Source organism: Trichophyton benhamiae, assembly GCF_000151125.1.
Source record: "Trichophyton benhamiae CBS 112371 chromosome Unknown Abenha-F-W-01a06.fp72, whole genome shotgun sequence".
In the NCBI taxonomy this organism is placed as follows: domain Eukaryota; kingdom Fungi; phylum Ascomycota; class Eurotiomycetes; order Onygenales; family Arthrodermataceae; genus Trichophyton; species Trichophyton benhamiae.
In genome coordinates this window covers 417,466-433,495 of record NW_003315105.1, presented here as the reverse complement: position 1 = coordinate 433,495, position 16,030 = coordinate 417,466, and the positions used below count along the sequence as shown (strand labels likewise).

At 46.7% G+C, this 16,030-nt stretch overlaps 6 protein-coding genes across 6 annotated transcripts; 3 read left to right on the top strand and 3 right to left on the bottom strand.

Moving 5' to 3' along the window:
- Positions 1 to 240: 240 nt before the first annotated feature.
- Positions 241 to 1,528, top strand: ARB_07583 (uncharacterized protein; the record flags this gene model as incomplete). The annotated part of the gene is made up of 2 exons (XM_003014232.1): positions 241 to 280; positions 342 to 1,528. The coding sequence occupies 2 exons, from the start codon at positions 241 to 243 to the stop codon at positions 1,526 to 1,528; spliced, it is 1,227 nt and encodes a 408-aa protein (XP_003014278.1).
- Positions 1,529 to 2,030: 502 nt separating this feature from the next.
- ARB_07582 (uncharacterized protein) lies at positions 2,031 to 4,822 on the top strand (the record flags this gene model as incomplete). The annotated part of the gene is made up of 6 exons (XM_003014231.1): positions 2,031 to 2,259; positions 2,345 to 2,821; positions 2,887 to 3,044; positions 3,227 to 3,582; positions 3,618 to 4,521; positions 4,577 to 4,822. The coding sequence occupies 6 exons, from the start codon at positions 2,031 to 2,033 to the stop codon at positions 4,820 to 4,822; spliced, it is 2,370 nt and encodes a 789-aa protein (XP_003014277.1).
- Positions 4,823 to 4,946: 124 nt separating this feature from the next.
- Positions 4,947 to 5,843, bottom strand: ARB_07581 (uncharacterized protein; the record flags this gene model as incomplete). Its single annotated transcript, XM_003014230.1, is given in 3 exon segments — positions 4,947 to 5,245; positions 5,265 to 5,737; positions 5,806 to 5,843. 3 exon segments carry the CDS (start codon positions 5,841 to 5,843, stop codon positions 4,947 to 4,949), a joined length of 810 nt encoding a protein of 269 aa, XP_003014276.1.
- A 1,181-nt stretch (positions 5,844 to 7,024) lies between these two features.
- On the top strand, positions 7,025 to 9,263 carry ARB_07580 (uncharacterized protein; the record flags this gene model as incomplete). Its single annotated transcript, XM_003014229.1, has 2 exons — positions 7,025 to 7,719; positions 7,781 to 9,263. The coding sequence occupies 2 exons, from the start codon at positions 7,025 to 7,027 to the stop codon at positions 9,261 to 9,263; spliced, it is 2,178 nt and encodes a 725-aa protein (XP_003014275.1).
- Positions 9,264 to 9,708: 445 nt separating this feature from the next.
- On the bottom strand, positions 9,709 to 13,303 carry ARB_07579 (uncharacterized protein; the record flags this gene model as incomplete). The annotated part of the gene is made up of 8 exons (XM_003014228.1): positions 9,709 to 10,543; positions 10,604 to 10,733; positions 10,784 to 10,941; positions 10,995 to 11,089; positions 11,165 to 11,980; positions 12,033 to 12,121; positions 12,193 to 12,368; positions 12,435 to 13,303. 8 exons carry the CDS (start codon positions 13,301 to 13,303, stop codon positions 9,709 to 9,711), a joined length of 3,168 nt encoding a protein of 1,055 aa, XP_003014274.1.
- Positions 13,304 to 14,197: 894 nt separating this feature from the next.
- ARB_07578 (uncharacterized protein) lies at positions 14,198 to 16,015 on the bottom strand (the record flags this gene model as incomplete). The annotated part of the gene is made up of 1 exon (XM_003014227.1): positions 14,198 to 16,015. The coding sequence occupies one exon, from the start codon at positions 16,013 to 16,015 to the stop codon at positions 14,198 to 14,200; it is 1,818 nt and encodes a 605-aa protein (XP_003014273.1).
- Between the last annotated feature and the right edge of the window lie 15 nt (positions 16,016 to 16,030).

Sequence of the window (16,030 nt, the reverse complement as noted above, 5' to 3'; positions counted from 1 at the left end):
CCTTGCTGTTTTCGAATCAGTTCGATATACGGGGCTGCGGTTGTGGATTCTCCCTTTTCGCGGGGATCGAAGAAATATTTTTACGACGTCATAGGTAAAAGGCACAACCTTTTTTGACTACGAACGGAGGAGAGAGACATCTAACCTTGACAGGAGAAAACGCCGCTGAGGACGTTGATACAGTTTAATTCTCGGTATATGCAGTACTATCTCGAGAACACCTTAGAGTCACCAGCGAGAATGACCGATATTGGCAGGGAGCGGGACATTGTCATTATCGGTAGGCTTCACCCCCTACCTGGCCTGATAATCAGACACAAGTCTAACATCTAATTTACCAGGCGGCGGGATAATTGGATGCTGCTGCGCCTATTTCCTAACAAGACATCCTTCGTACGATCCATCAAAACACAGAATAACAATTCTCGAGGCCTCGGAGATTGCTGGCGGAGCGTCTGGCAAGGCTGGCGGGCTGCTAGCACTGTGGGCATATCCCAAAGTAATCGTCCCTTTGAGCTACCAGCTACATGCCCAACTAGCCAAAGAGCATAGCGGAGTAGACAGATGGGGATATAGAGAAGTTGGATGTGGACAGCTTATCGCAGATGGTCGGGCCAGAAACCAGGCTGACAAGTCGAAGCCCGGCAAAGCGGCGGTCTCTCTGGGAAAGAGAAGCGATGATGCCATGGCAACGTTGAAGGCTGCCGGGTTTCCAGAAGACCTTGACTGGTTTGATCCTGCAGTGCTAAGAGCGTACGAGGAGATGGGAGGCAAGGGAACCACCGCACAAGTGCATCCGTACCTTTTTACGACTTCAATGGCAAAACTGGCAGAAGAGAAGGGCGCAAAAGTTGTCCTGGGCACGGTTACTGATATTGACTACTCAGAAGGCCCTGTTAAGTCTTTAACATATCAAAGCAAGGCCACTGGTGCTACGAAGACTATCACTGCTACAGACGTTATCATTTCAGCGGGCCCCTGGACATCAAGGATATTCCCACCAGCCCCAATCGAAGCCCTTCGAGCACATAGTGTTGTCCTACGTCCAACACGCCCTGTCTCCGCATACACTCTATTTACCGAGATCACTCTTCCAGTGGGACAGTCCAAGTCAGGCAGACTATCTGCAACCAGCCCTGAAATCTACGCTCGGCCTGACAACACCGTATACGCCTGTGGAGAAGGAGATACTTTGGTACCTTTACCATCATCTACAGCTGATGTTGAGGTTGATCAGTCCAGATGCGAAGACATTATCAACGCAATTGGAAGTGTGTCTGACCAGTTACGGGATGGAGAGGTACTGGTCCGGCAGGCCTGCTATCTTCCTAATGTAGCTGGCACCGGCGATCGAGGAAGCCCCCTTATCGGCAAGACTAGGACAGAAGGCTTGTATCTAGCAACCGGCCATACCTGCTGGGGCATCCAGAACGCACCGGCAACAGGCAAGCTTATGAGCGAGTTTGTTTTCGACGGCGATGCTAAGAGTTTGAATATTTCTTCTCTGGATCCTCGCAAGGTGGTATAGAAGAATCCTTTCTGCTGTTTGGCGTCGACGCTTCATGGAGGTTTCTCTAGAGGGCAATCATTTGACTAGTTATCAGTTTGATAACATTTGTATAGATGAATGACGTCACTATAGCTTATGATTTCCTATAGTTCCATATGTCCTTGATCTCAAGGGTTAACGTTATAGGCAGGTTCCTTATATGTTCACGATCTATATCAAATGCTATATGCGCGACAAGCAAATGTATCCTTAGGCCCCCATAAGATACGTCAATTGGATATTCTGAGCAAACAACTATCCAAGGTCTATTTTACCTACCTAGGTGTTTGAGGGTCTGGCCCACCTACGATCTTAAAACGGACCATCGTATCTCCGGCGGTTGTGTTTGGCTGCAAATGGGGACACGTCAAGACATCGATTACTCTTAAGTAGATGAAAGGCAGGGCCGGACCCATTGATATCTAAGCTTGAACGGCTTATGACCTGCTGGCTAATGACGAGGTCGGGGCAAGCGGTCAACATGGCTGCTGTATCTTTTCTGTGGGTTTGTATTCTCTTCGTGCTGGGCCCCGTTGCAGCTGAGGATACAGCTGCCGCTGCCCTGGCCGTGGATACGGCATTGAACCAGACGTTACTATGGGGTCCCTATCGTCCTAATTTGTATTTCGGAGTGCGCCCGCGGATTCCAAAGAGCTTGCTTATGGGGTTGCTGTGGGCAAAGGTCGACAATTACCAGACAGCTCAGGAAAGTATGTAAACAGGGCTGCGTCTCGAGCGAAGATGAACTCTACTACGAGATTAGTGATTTGCATAAAAGCTAACTCGATGCTATAGATTTCAGGCATACCTGTGAGCAGAATGAAGGAATGGAGGGCTATGGTTGGGAGGAATATGACATCCGAAACGGCGGCAGACAGACCATACACGATTCCCGCAATACACTTGACCTTACGATAGACTTCGTAAAGATCCCGGGGGGAACAGACGGCGGTAGCTGGGGTGCTCGCATTAAGGGAGTACCTCGTCCCGATGCACCTCCTAATCAGCCGACAACATTGATATTCTATGCTGGGTTGGAAGGACTGGGGAAGCTGGGACTGCACAATGAGCCCAATGAGCTTGGATATGCAGGAGATGTCAGGCTTGGGGGAAACGCAATAGGCTTGGGTGACTTTACTATTGATATCACCCGTGGTCCGGATACCAACACTTATCCTGAGCGGATGCACCCAAGCTATGATGACAAGCCATTGGACAGAACGATTGTTTCAAGCATGACCGTCCCGCCAGAGGCACTTTGGCAGGGAAAGAGTATGAGACCACGCTTTCATTTAGCTGACTTTGAAGTGCTGCTAATATTTCTGATACTGCTATAGCTATACTCTTCACGCAGATGAAAAAATATATTGAAGCTGCCGTAGAGAAGTTTGGAGAAGGGAATGTACCTCCTCCTCCGGCATTGCTCACCCTTACAAATACTCAGGGCGGAGGTAACATTCACTATATACAGAAAGTCTTCCGTGGATCTTTTGAGGTATGTAACCGTTTAGTTATCTTAACTATCAAACCATTGATCGTTGACTTTCAGTTAGTTTGATATCATTTTCTCATCAGGGACAGCTGAAAGACCACTGACTTGTATGTGCGCAATAATCCTCTGGATCATACTATTGCTAATTTCCATACCCAGCATCCTCTATTACGAAGCGGATTAAGGATGTATCTACTGCATTCTCCCAAAAGTTTGAGAATATCTTCAAACCACTCGCTCCGTTTAACAATAATTCAGAGTACTTGCGGTTCTCAAAGGAAATGCTCTCCAATTTAGTAGGCGGAATCGGCTACTTTTACGGAGATTCAATTGTTGACCGCAGTTATGCCACTGAGTACGATGAAGAAAATGAAGGATTCTGGGAAGAGGCTGCCGAGGCTCGATCCCGTGCCCAGCTCACAGTCGCAGATCCATCCGAATTATTTACTTCAGTTCCTTCCCGGCCCTTCTTCCCCAGGGGGTTCCTGTGGGACGAGGGCTTCCACCTGCTGCCAATAATGGAATGGGATCTTGACCTGACGTATGCCCTTCTACCCTTCTCTGCCTATCAAATAGTGAACTAACAATGAACAGACTCCAGATTGTCAAGAGTTGGCTGAGTCTCATGGATGAAGATGGATGGATTGCCAGGGAACAAATCCTAGGACCTGAAGCTAGAAGCAAAGTTCCAAGAGAGTTCCAAACCCAATACCCTCACTATGCCAACCCGCCAACATTGTTTCTTGTTCTTAGAGAATTCATGAACAAAGCTTCACTAGGAAAATCGTCTGGCCCCAATAGTCCTAACAACTCCGCGTATTCTGACAATAAAGAGCTTGGCATAACATTCCTCCGTTCAATATATCCCCTCCTCCGTCGACATTATTTCTGGTTTAGGAAGACCCAATGGGGAGATCTCAAATCTTATGAGAGAGACTCTTTCTCTACGAAGGAAGGATATAGATGGCGAGGACGTACGGTTGAGCATATCCTCACGTCTGGCCTGGATGACTACCCTAGACCCCAGCCGCCTCACCCTGGAGAGCTTCACGTTGATCTCATAAGCTGGATGGGCATGATGACCCAGTCTTTGCGAGACATTGCCGGAGCATTAGGTGAGACAGCTGATGTCGAGGAATTCACCAAGTATGAAACTGCTATCCTTAGAAATATTGATGATCTCCATTGGAATAAGGACGCAAAGACATATTGTGATTCCACTATCGATGATTACGAAGACAGTGTTCATGTATGCCATAAGGGGTATATCTCAATTTTCCCTTTCATAACTGGTCTTTTGGACGCCAACCACCCGAGATTGGGAGATATCTTAAATCTCATCCAGGATTCAGACGAACTCTGGAGTGACTATGGCATCCGAAGTCTGAGCAAAAAGGACGAATTCTTCGGAACTGGCGAGAACTACTGGAAAGGCCCTATTTGGATCAATATGAATTATCTGGTCCTCAAGAATCTTCTGGTATGTCTTCATATGGTTCACATATTTTCATAGCTAACTAAGGCGTGCTCTACAGAGTGTTGCTCAGGTTGCAGGTCCCCACCAGGAACAGGCATCTGAGATGTATACGAAGCTACGCAAGAATATAGTAGAGAATGTTTACAGGGAGTGGAAGAACACTGGCTTTGCCTGGGAACAGTACAACCCCGATACAGGCAAAGGCCAGCGAACACAGCACTTTACCGGTTGGACCAGCCTTGTGGTAAAAATGATGACTATGCCTGACTTAAATGCCCAATCCAACGCTAAAGACGAATTGTAAATTTTATAGATATTAGAGACAACTACGGAGTATCTGTCTATCTATAAAAATGAAGCGTGACCAACTCTAGAGACCATGCCAATGAGTAACAAGAGATTATCCACCAAAACGCCAAAACCCGTCATTATATTTGAGTTGTATTATCGTCTTCTGTCGTAACGTTCATATCGTTTATCGTCTCTATAATGTCGGGAGTCATAGGGTGATCGGCTCCGTCTGCGATGGCTTCGACGATCTCGTGTTTCCCGATCTCTGCTGCGTGAACGTGAAACCGAGCGTTGCCTCCTAACGGCCTCTCGGGACCGGGACCTAGAACGTGAACGATATCTTTTTCTTTCATGTCGATCTGAGCGGTGATCTTCTCTCCGACTTCTATAGTGCCTTGCATGATCTCGACCGTCTCTTCTGCCGTGTTCCTTTCTTCTTTCCGAGTGGCGGTTACTGCGGGGCCGGTTGTCAGCATTGGTCTTTGCAGTTTGACTGTAGTTGCTAGAAACATCTCCTATTGGCTCCAGCTTCTCAATCCCTTCTCCAGCTAGCGTCTTGCCAATGAAGCCACCAAACCCGACTCCCTTGACGCGGTCAACATCTTCGTGGTCATCCGCTCCTTCTAAGACTGCTCGCTCGACCTCCTTTCCCCCCAGCGGTTCCAGGTTGGCGTTCGAGCTTTTAGACGGCACTGATACTGGTAGACCAAGTGCTCGGGCTATAGCTTCTTGCTCAGCCTCTTTAACCTTCCGGATTTCCTCCTCTCGAGCCTTCTTCGCTGCATCAGAGTCTTCTCCTTTGGTATACCACGAGAGGTCACGGCCTTGTTGCCACCGACCAACGGGGGCCATCAAGGAATGGCCAAGGTAGTTTTCCCGGCGGCTTGAGTCCTTAACATCTGACCATTTGAACTCTGTTTGACCGCCCCTATGAGCCATGTATCGATCAGTCACTTGAACCCCACGGGCCGGCTCCTCGCGAGCTGTGCAACGTACCTGCTGCCTTCCTTCCGAATCGTGGACACAAGATCCATGCTGGCTCGGTACCTAGAGTGACAATCTCGGTCTTTGCCACGTTTTCTCCTTTTGCTGGCTCGTGATTCTGGTGTCTCCGTTGCTGCCTTCTCCCTCAACGCCTTGTTCGTTTCATTCTTCAGCTCGTTTCTTCGGAAGAAAGTCGAAACTTGAAACTTCGCCGAAAATTAGGTAGTCGGGTAAAAACCTAGGTCATGTGACAAACGGTTAATGCACCGATCAATAAAAAGACCGTGCGTTATCATACCGGGGAAATAAAGTGAGCACGTGATTAAGGTAAACTTTCGTACTTTTCCAAGAACGAAAAAGTGTTTGACGTAAAGCCGGAAATCACTGGCAGCCTCATCAGCTTTCTCTCAACGACAGGTCAACATCTTGGTGGTGCAGCCCGGCGCTGTTATTTTGGCGAGCTGCTAACCAACCTGTTACTGTGATGCACGTCGGAGTGAGAACGCTGCTATTCTGGACTGCAACTTGATCCCGGCTCTTGCTTGGTTGTTTCCGGCAACTAAAGAAAAACCCCACCACATTTCTTCGCCTCCACCAAGAATGGTTGCTTCATCTCTGAGACAGCGCCGAATCTCACGCATATTTACTTACCTTAGTGCTTCAACAGTCTTAATCGACCCACAGCAGTGCCGATGACTTAATTTTGATATACCCAAATACATGACCTGACCGTACAACATGGATCAAAATTCTCCGAGTGATACTGGTGCTGGCAACCCGGTCTGGATAGAAGTTCTCGATGAACACGCTGACCATGGAATTACTGTGGAGCCACACGGTGTTGAACGAGGAGATACGCGTGTATGTTTCAAAAGAAATCCCCCCTTATATGTTGTATAGCAATGTCGCTGACTCAAGCTTGCAGTTTCCGTATGTTACTCCGTTCTAATTCTCCTCCAAAAGATCCACTACTCGACGGCTGACTGAGTTTCTACATCAGACGGAACGCTCCATCGCCTCCTATTGCAACTTGGCGGAATAATCTGGTACGTTCTGATCCCTCCTTTACCATTCGACGCATGTAAAATTAACTATGATACGCTTCTTCTAGACTGCTCTATCCCAGAGGCAGAACCTTTATTTTGTTGCTTACTCTAGTCGAATATACGTGTTCCAGCCAAGTTGCGGACAGATGATCGGCTCACGGCCGGCTCTTATCCTAACCCCCAAAATGGCACGACCTGATGCTCCGGGTTATATTGCGCCCAATAATCCTCATGCCATCAATCAAATCACTGTTGGTGACCTTGGCTCCGATGAGATCTTACTTCTGGCAACGGATTCAGGGAACGTGGCCGCTTATAGGGTTGAACGCATCTTCTGGTGTATTGAAAATCGCAGGGCTGAAGATACTGACCCAGTCCAGGTAGGCAATGGAGTAGAATGCTTTTTCAGTGAGTGGGTTACACAAAGTGCCTGGGCTTTGGCAATCCATAAGTTCGCGAGAATGATTGCTGTGAGCTCTAATACCACAACAATAACCATATTTGCTTTTGCCTTGGTGGATAATACGGAAGTTTCACATGTGACTCGGGAAGGTTCATCTTCTAGGGCAAAGCACCCAAAGGTCCATAATAATGACTGGATTCATATTACCAGTATTTCGGAATTCTTGAAGCTACGAAGTTGGTCGCGGCAGCGCCGACGCTCTCAGAATATTCAGCTCTCATTGTCGGGGCATTCTGCAAATATACCTAACGTCTCATTTTTGAACTGTGACCTAGATCCTCATGGAGACTGGCTAGTCAGCACGGATATCAATAACAAACTCCTTGTATGGAGGATCTGGGAACGTTTTCGTCCGGTTAACTACTGGGACTTTTATTCCGGAGATGATGACCAACAGTACGATGACCTATTTGACGAGTAAGTTAACCATTAAAGAGGGTACGCATCGAAACTGTCTAATCTTTGTGAGAATTGGTAGCCGACAGCGGGGATGGAATGTTCTGGCTGTTGATCCAAGGTCCTTTCGCATGAAAAAGGACCTTCTTGAAGCTTGCGGCGGCCCTCCACATAAGTACCCAGACAAGGACGCCCCCTATGATCTTAGCTTTTTAGCCAGCAAAGTCCACGATGCTACCCAGTATTATAATGTCTTTTCGTCATCAACACCCCTTACTCAGCGTCGAAATCAAGGTCCCCCGCCTGATGAGCTTTTTCCACTTACTCACTCTGATGATTCCGATGGAGATGTTGAAGATCGCATTAATCGTCACGACACAGTTCCTGGTATAAAGACACCCCCTGTGAGAACAGAAACACCCAGCGACGTTCCTCCAACAGTCGGAGCACAAGGCACCTTGCAAAATAATTCTCCTTTGGCTGCCCATAACTATTCCAATATCCTTGCTGATGCTATATCCAATACCCCTGTTCTAAATGAGTCCGATGAAGATAGTGACGAAACTTATAATGAGGACGAAGAAGACGAAGAAGATGAAGAAGGCGCGGAAGACGAGGAAGACGAGGGTATCACACCTGCTCCTGGTACCAACACCAGCCATGCTACGGTAAGCGATGCGGACATTGATATGGACCATGACAATAGCGGTGATAACCCATCCGACGAGGATTCATCCGAAAGGAGTAACCTAGATGAATTGGATGAACTCTCTGATACTCCTATGAATGAAGATATCCACTCAGGGTCTAACACAGCAGCCAAGGCTAACGGTAGGGTGCGGTTGCTAAGAGATGAACGCCCGACTTCCGATCTCTTTCATAGCTTTCAAATTCTCCATTTTTCTGAATCTCATATTCGAATGCTTCCCGGTCCCTTTTCTACTGGTCCTTCGGTCATTTTCCGCGCTGCTTTATCACAAGTCGTAACAAATCCTGTACAGTTTATCGAAGCTACGGATCGATTCAACATGGCTCTTCAAATACCTGAGCTGGGTGTCGTTGTTGCAGCATCTCAGAAAGGAAGAGTTGCGATCCTTGGTCTTACTGAGGTCCGCAATAAAGGAAAGGTGTTCAGGATGGACCGTATACTACCACTTGCAAGTCAAGAACGAAAACGGCTTCGTCCACTTTGCCCGCTACTTGGAATCGCTGCTAGTCCAGTTGTGCCACACTTAATACCACCCGAATCCCCCTCAGATGATTATGAAGATACATCTACTGGAATGAATGATGTTGATGTCCAGGAAATTCGCAATGCTTCACTGCATCCTATTGGCTCTAAACCTGGCTTGTCCGGCAAATTTCCTTCTCACTTACCCTTTGGTGGCACGAAGAAAGAAAAGTGGCATGGTATTGAATACTCGCGTCGCTACCGCCTCTTCTTAACGTACTGTGACCATACAATCCTACACTACGAGCTTTACTATGACTGGCCAAAGGAGCTTAGAGGACCAGAAGCACAAATGGCATACGATAAGAATGAGCCATTTATTCTCAGACCCTAGGCTATGGATTGTCAACGGAATTTGGCTGGAGAGCCCATAATTGAATTAGTTGGGTGTTAGTTCGGCGTCCTTCTTCGCAGTGAGACATGTGTGACTAGCGAGAAGGGGCGCCGGACAAAAATTTAATTTGACATTTGGAAGTTATGAGGGCTTTGATTTCTTTTCCTGGCTCGTATCATAGTTGAATGGAGTCAGCGGACAAGTGTGATATAACATTACTATTTTATAGATTGCCGACATCACTGTCTTAAAAACATTCATCCTTGAGATTAGTAAAAGTGTCAAGCGACAGGACATTACTAGGTGTGCGTCTTAAAATACTAAAACTATGTTAACCTGTCCGTAATAGAGATGATTATGGCAAGTAAAAATCATTATTAGGTTGGGCCAACCAACAACGCCTTGCCGGGAAATATAACAGATTCTGTGCTAGTATTATATCATATTACCAAGCCTCCATCTGTATGGCTTTCTCTAATTCAGGGCCTCCTCCAATATGAGGCACAAATTCTCCGTCCTCATCAACACCATTATTTAGTTCTTCTCCGAACCACCCCCACCCAATTTTCTCCAGTTCTCGTGTGAAAAAATCTCGCTCTTCCTCTACCAATGGTTTCCCATTCTCAGTAGACAAGACATCCTTGTACTGCCTAACATGCCACCAGTGGGTTAACCCTCTTAGTGCTTGTTCCATTGGTAGCGATTCCTCCACTTCGGCATCAACATCACCGCCAGCAAGCCAATCATCGCGCAGCTCAGGCCGACAATACAGATAGATCGCCGTTATGACTCTCATGTGGCTTAACCGCCATTTTCTGCCACAGTAAGGAACTTGTGACTTAAACAGCTTGAGAGTATATAGTCGAAGGTGCGGGTCTGGTATCTTGAGACCCTTCCGTAGCACAGCGCTACATTTATACTGCACAAGGTGTAAACACCTATGAGCCTTGTCGCGGGTAATCTTGTGCATGATGTGCAGGAAGTTGATAGCAGAGAAGAAGTTTCGGAAGGAGTAGGTCGAAATAGGTCCTGGCTCAATTGGTGCTGTCGGAAAACCTAGCTCATCGACTTCAAGGAACCTGGAATTTTCTTTGCTATGTTCAGTTGCAGCCAATTTTGCAGACGCCTCTTCGAGCATCGATATTCTAGAACGGCTCTGCCGAAGTATCGGGGGTGGAGCTGCTTCGTCTTCACTACTGTCATCCGCAATTTCTGTGGGTTCGAGAGGAGGGATTGGTTCCGGTGGTTGGTTAGAATGAACATGACAGAAGTGAAAAAAACTACAAATTGAATTAGTATGCATGGATTCGTAGATAGCTGAAATAGTATTCGGACATTACCTTGATACTAGTGGGTCTTGGGGTTGGGCGACAGCATGGTCAACTTCCTGGTGAATGAACATTTTTAATATTAAAGGAATATAATTTGAGTCGAGTAGTATTTGCGACAAATACTCAAATTTCAAGATATCTAGGCAAAATGTTAGAAGAGCCAAAAGTTTACAACTTTAGTGTACGTACGGCATCTTTTGAACCATTTCAAAAGTAGAATCAATGCTCCAGAAATAGCTTCAAATCTGATCTCTCGTGATCTTGCTTCTTGAAGCTGTTTTGTAGATAGGAATGGCTCTAGAATGCGATTCTTGTTCGATGGTTGTTTCTGGCCATTCAATGCGTTGCTGAAGGGATGTCGTGAGCAAAGTGCTAAATAAATTATTGGGAGAATACTTACTCTGCTCTACCATCCATATCATCGTTGCCATTTGTTTGGCTTGCAATAGCGGTGATGCTCGTTAAAAGTTCCTTCAACACAACAATCACGAAAGACTGAAGGCTTGGAAGTGCGTGAACCTAGGAGACGTTAGACACACAATTCAGGGGTAGCCGTTTAAATACACGTACGTAAAATTTTTCGACTTCATCCAAGCGTCGTTGAACATCTTCATCTTCAGTTTGACGTCGAGGCTTCAATTCTTGATCAGCTGGTGATTCTGATTCATGGCCATTGGACGGCCTTCGGTAACCACTGTCGGGCGCCCTTTCATCCCATCCACGATCGTACTTCATGAACGCTTCTCGCTCTTCCCAAAGTTGTTGCAATGCCCGTGTCATCCTCATGCGGCTAGAGAACAGTTCGCCGGCCTCAATTATTGACGCAGGAACATCGCTGCCTTCCCACTTCCTACCCACAAGACTGTCCTGAAGGTCGCTAGTTCCTTTTCCTCCAATATTATTACTTGAACCGTCCAATGGAGGGTACATGAAAGGGAAATGCTGATTTGTTTGGTAATTCTGCTTCTTGCCCACCTTTCCAGGGCCCCCTGGGGATGGCGGAGGGGAAGGGGCAGGTGTGGCAATGTGGACGGATTGATGGAGAATAGAGTCGTTGTTATTCGCCAGGGTAGACCCAACTCCAGAAAACAGAACGGACGAAGAATTGCGGCTTGAGGACGTGGGAAGGGGAGGCAGAACTGAATTGTGTTCCAGCTCAAAAGGAACCAATGGTGGTGGTGGGTTGTAGGCAGGATATTTTGATATAATCTCTTGTCTAAATAGATGATAGTCCAGTGGAGAAGCAGTAAGGGTTGGAATATTTGATGACTCGTTTTGACCAGAACCAGTTGGTACATGCATGGGCTCCAAGATAGTTTTTGCTCTTTTCAAAGGTTCGATGCCACCAAATAGAAGAAGAATTGATTTCCAGAAGAGAAGGAGGACCTATGAAAGCTATTAGAATACAGTGGACAATAAGACAAAGAGTGGAACTTACTCTCGTTAGTGGAAAGATGGACGGATCATCCCACCGAAGCCGTGCAACGATTTCAACAAGAGTCGCGGGTAGGTTGGGATTTAACGCGGCTAAGTGGATAGAGTTAGTAAGAGTGGCTCAACTACAGCCAGTCACTCATAGGTATATAAATATCACCTACCAAATGCATCTCTCAATTCCAGGCTAGAGTATTCCAGCTTTTCTTCTCTCCGTGCCACCTCAACAATGATATAAAGACAGGTGAGTATTAGATTAATTTCCCTATCTCTTGTAGCAACATAGACCGTTGTGCCGCTTTCATTTGCAAAGGCCTTCAAATCTTCTTGTACTAACGTCCTATTAAAAAGAAATATGAGAAACTCCTGTCAAAATGTCCAAAGATAGGTAGGCTGCTCCACTCACTGATCCTTGTTGAAAAACCGTTGTAAATAAGCAAATAGAGCCTCGATACCTTGGCATTCCAGAAAAGTATGGGCGTTTTTAATCATCCATTGAATTTGCATAGATCGCTCCTTTGGAGTCTCGGCCGCATCATGATCAGTAATGTCAGAAGGATAATCCCCAGCCACCCTTCCAGCAGTAGAAACCCAGACACCTGTTAAGGTGTAGCAGATGCTCTCCAGGGCCTCGATTCGGGAAAAGATATCGGTGCTGGTAAACAGTCCTATCATCTTTTCTATAAATGCCTCTTTGTCCTCGTCCGTGGCGCTTAACCAAGATGATTCACTTTCGGGGAGATCAGGCAACGCCTCACAGAAAGATAACCAGGTCTGTTCAAAAGTGGTTTTGCAGCCCAGTAACATGAGTTTATCAGGCTCGTTGTCGCCAAACCATTCATTGATCTCTTCCGGGAATGGTTGACAGTCGTCATATTTGAAGGCATAAGATGGTAAATCGGCCTTTGGAAGATCTTGAACAATTTTGCGGAGTTGAGCAAGGCTCACTGAGTCCGTCTGGGTTTCAGGGTTCTGTACTGGCGCAGGTGGTGGTGGTTGCAAGGGTGGGGGTGGTGCCACTCTGTCACGCCGTAATTCAGGTCTAGTTGAAGGCTGAGACAGTCTCTGCAGTACAGATGCATCGCCAAATCCATCCGCTTCATCGACTTTTGCTTCGTTATCTTCAGGGAGTTTCACGTCTGAGACGGTATCTGCTGCGACCACTGGTTCCTCAGTGGATGTGGTTATATCGACTCCAATGTTGTCAACTTCGTCCGCGCGCATTATCGGCTCCTCCACCAACCCTTCCTGCTCGGTATTCTCCAGAGGCTCCATTTTTCTAGCAATTAGATGGTATGATTCGGGCTGGTTGAAAGGTCGCCAAGGCTCAAATCACCTGGAGCTCAAAGGGGTATGTAAGCTAGGTAGCTGATGATCATGAAGTCGTATCGTAGTCAGATTTCCATTAATCAGCTGAACACAAAACAGGGGCATATCCCGAGTTGCATAATTTGTATCACCCAGATCTAGCGACTGAGATGTCCTTTTATCACGAATGTGTTCTGATATTTCAAGAGTTGAAGCTCCACGCCGCTGTCGAAGGTTTGATATTGGGCGTCGAAACTACCTAAAGCTGACTAATCCTGGATAAAAGAAAAGGCGAAACTTTAAACTCGCTTACCTAAGGCACCTAAAGTTAATTTAAAGACGCGAAAAGTTTATTTATTTTCATTTAGCAGTTGGCTTAAACTACCTAAGTTAAAAGAATACATGAAGGGCATTAATTGAATAAACAGTCCGCTCGCTAGATGCAGGCTCGAAGATGTCGGTTTAAGCAAAGGTAATTTTCTCCCTGCTATATTGTCTTATGTTAGGCTGAAAACAAATACGATACCGCATAAAAATTGATCTCACCAGATACTTATTTGGAACCGGGAGACAATTGAGTTTCTCAAGACACTAAATGTCCCGCAAAATATGGACAATTTGCAAAAAGGCTCAAAATACAGGGTATGGGTGTTCTCGATGTCGGTCCTAGGCCGTATGCTCAATGGTGTGGGATATTCATATTTAATGACGCCCTACCAAGAACGGCCAACATTTCTGATTTAGGTTGATTCAAAAGATAGTGGATAAACTGCTAGCAGGACTTTTTTTTTCTGTGAATTATTCAAGCCTGCCAGAGGAAACAAATATGTATCCGTCGCTGGCAGGATATGAGTGTAAAGGTCAAAAATCATCGTCCATTTCGTCACTGTCCCATTGGTCTTCCTGGTCATGCTGAACAAGGTATAAAAATCGCTGCAGCCCTCGCAGCTGCTCCGGAGGTACCTGTTCGTTATTTTCAGCTCCATTTTGGTTATTGTTGTTATTGGCAGCTCGCCGTGGTTGTGCACGGCGTCGATTTGCATCGCCCCCACGCAACCCCAGCCTTACTGGACCAACTTCTTCTGCAAGTAGTGGTAGTCTGCGATTTCGGGGTCCCGCTCTTGGAGGTACTGGTGCAGGTGGTGGAACAGCTAGTGGGTGCGCAGTATCATCTTCATCGTCACTCATCTCAATCTCTCCATTCACAATGTCCGGGTCTTCGATATGGAGAGGAGCTCCTACTCCGTCTCCACCCTCCAGCTCCCAGAGTCTCATATAGCAAGACGTCTTTTCAGTGTTGAAATGCGCGTACGGATTATTTGCAAAGAGCCAGCTGGAGCACAGATAGCAGAAGTGAGTGTTGCACTGGAAGCATATCATGTGGTTGCACCCCATAGACTTTTGACATCTTGCAGCACAGGTGGGGCATCTGGAGGTATATATGTCTAGGTAATCCTCGGATGCCTTTTCCTCCGCAGATAATTCTTTCTCCCTTCGAGGGAAACAAATGCTCGTCGGCCCATGCCAGCCTTTCTTGCAAACACTGCAAAATGCATAAGCGCAATCTTCACAGACAGCCAACCGTTCCGACATTGGTGGTAATTGCTCCTGTGCACCTAGCGGATCAAATGGAGCAGCATTATCTTCTTCCTCGTCTGAAGATTCTTCGTCGTTAATCAGATCTACCGGTTTTGGATGCTTTTTTGAACGGGCGGCACCCTGACACCACTGACGGGGGCAATAAATAGTCGTCTTATCTGACTCCAGTTTCTTTTTCCTCTTGAGCCGTGCATAGCGTTGTACGGTCTCAAGTGGGAGGGGTATTTGTATCAGCTCTCCAGGACGCAGAGTCAGGTCATGTTTCTTCCGTAGACCAGGCTGGGTATCATCAGCTTTCTCCTTCCCACACCCAGGAGAAAGACACTTCACATTGTCAACATCACCGTCCTTTATGCATGAGTTATAAAAGTCCTGTAAACACTGGACACAAAATACGTGAAGGCAACGCTGCATCCTATGGCACACCTTGCCCTTCTTTGGTTCAAGGCACACTCCACATTCAAAGGTCTCTTGTTCAAACTCTTCTTTCCGAGCTTTATTTTCGAAGTCGAGCAAGCTTATCTTCAAGTTCTGTGGAAAGACAGCCACGTCCTTTGAGCCATTGCCTATACCCAGACCTTCTTCTGCCGCAACTTGGAGGTGGTCGATGTACGAAAACACGACCAAATTATTCCCTGACTCTTCCCAAAGCCTCATTCCATCTTCGATTAATTTGTTGATATTCGAGATGGGAAGCCAGTTCAGGTCTGTCGATATCGAAAATGCTGGAGGTTTCTCGGCTGGATATCCTTCGGGGAGCTCGATTCCCAGGTTGAGAGGAGGAAGGTGTGTGAGGTTGTAAACCTCGTTATCCACATCCTCCTCAGCTTCTTGAGTTTCTTTTATGCCATTTTCTCCCATTTCGACATCGCCGGGCTCGGTAGACGGAGGTGAAGGAAGGCATGAGATGCTGACCTCAGAACTGGACTTTCGGAATATCGCCTTTATGGGGTTCACTGGTATTATTGGGAGAGTAAGGGATGCTTTAAATGGCGTAGAAGGGTCCACGACTATCTCGGGATAAATAGCCGCTATCGACTGAAGCTCCTGGCTTCTCTCGTCATCGGTGTCCTCGTCCATCAGCCCGGGTTGATG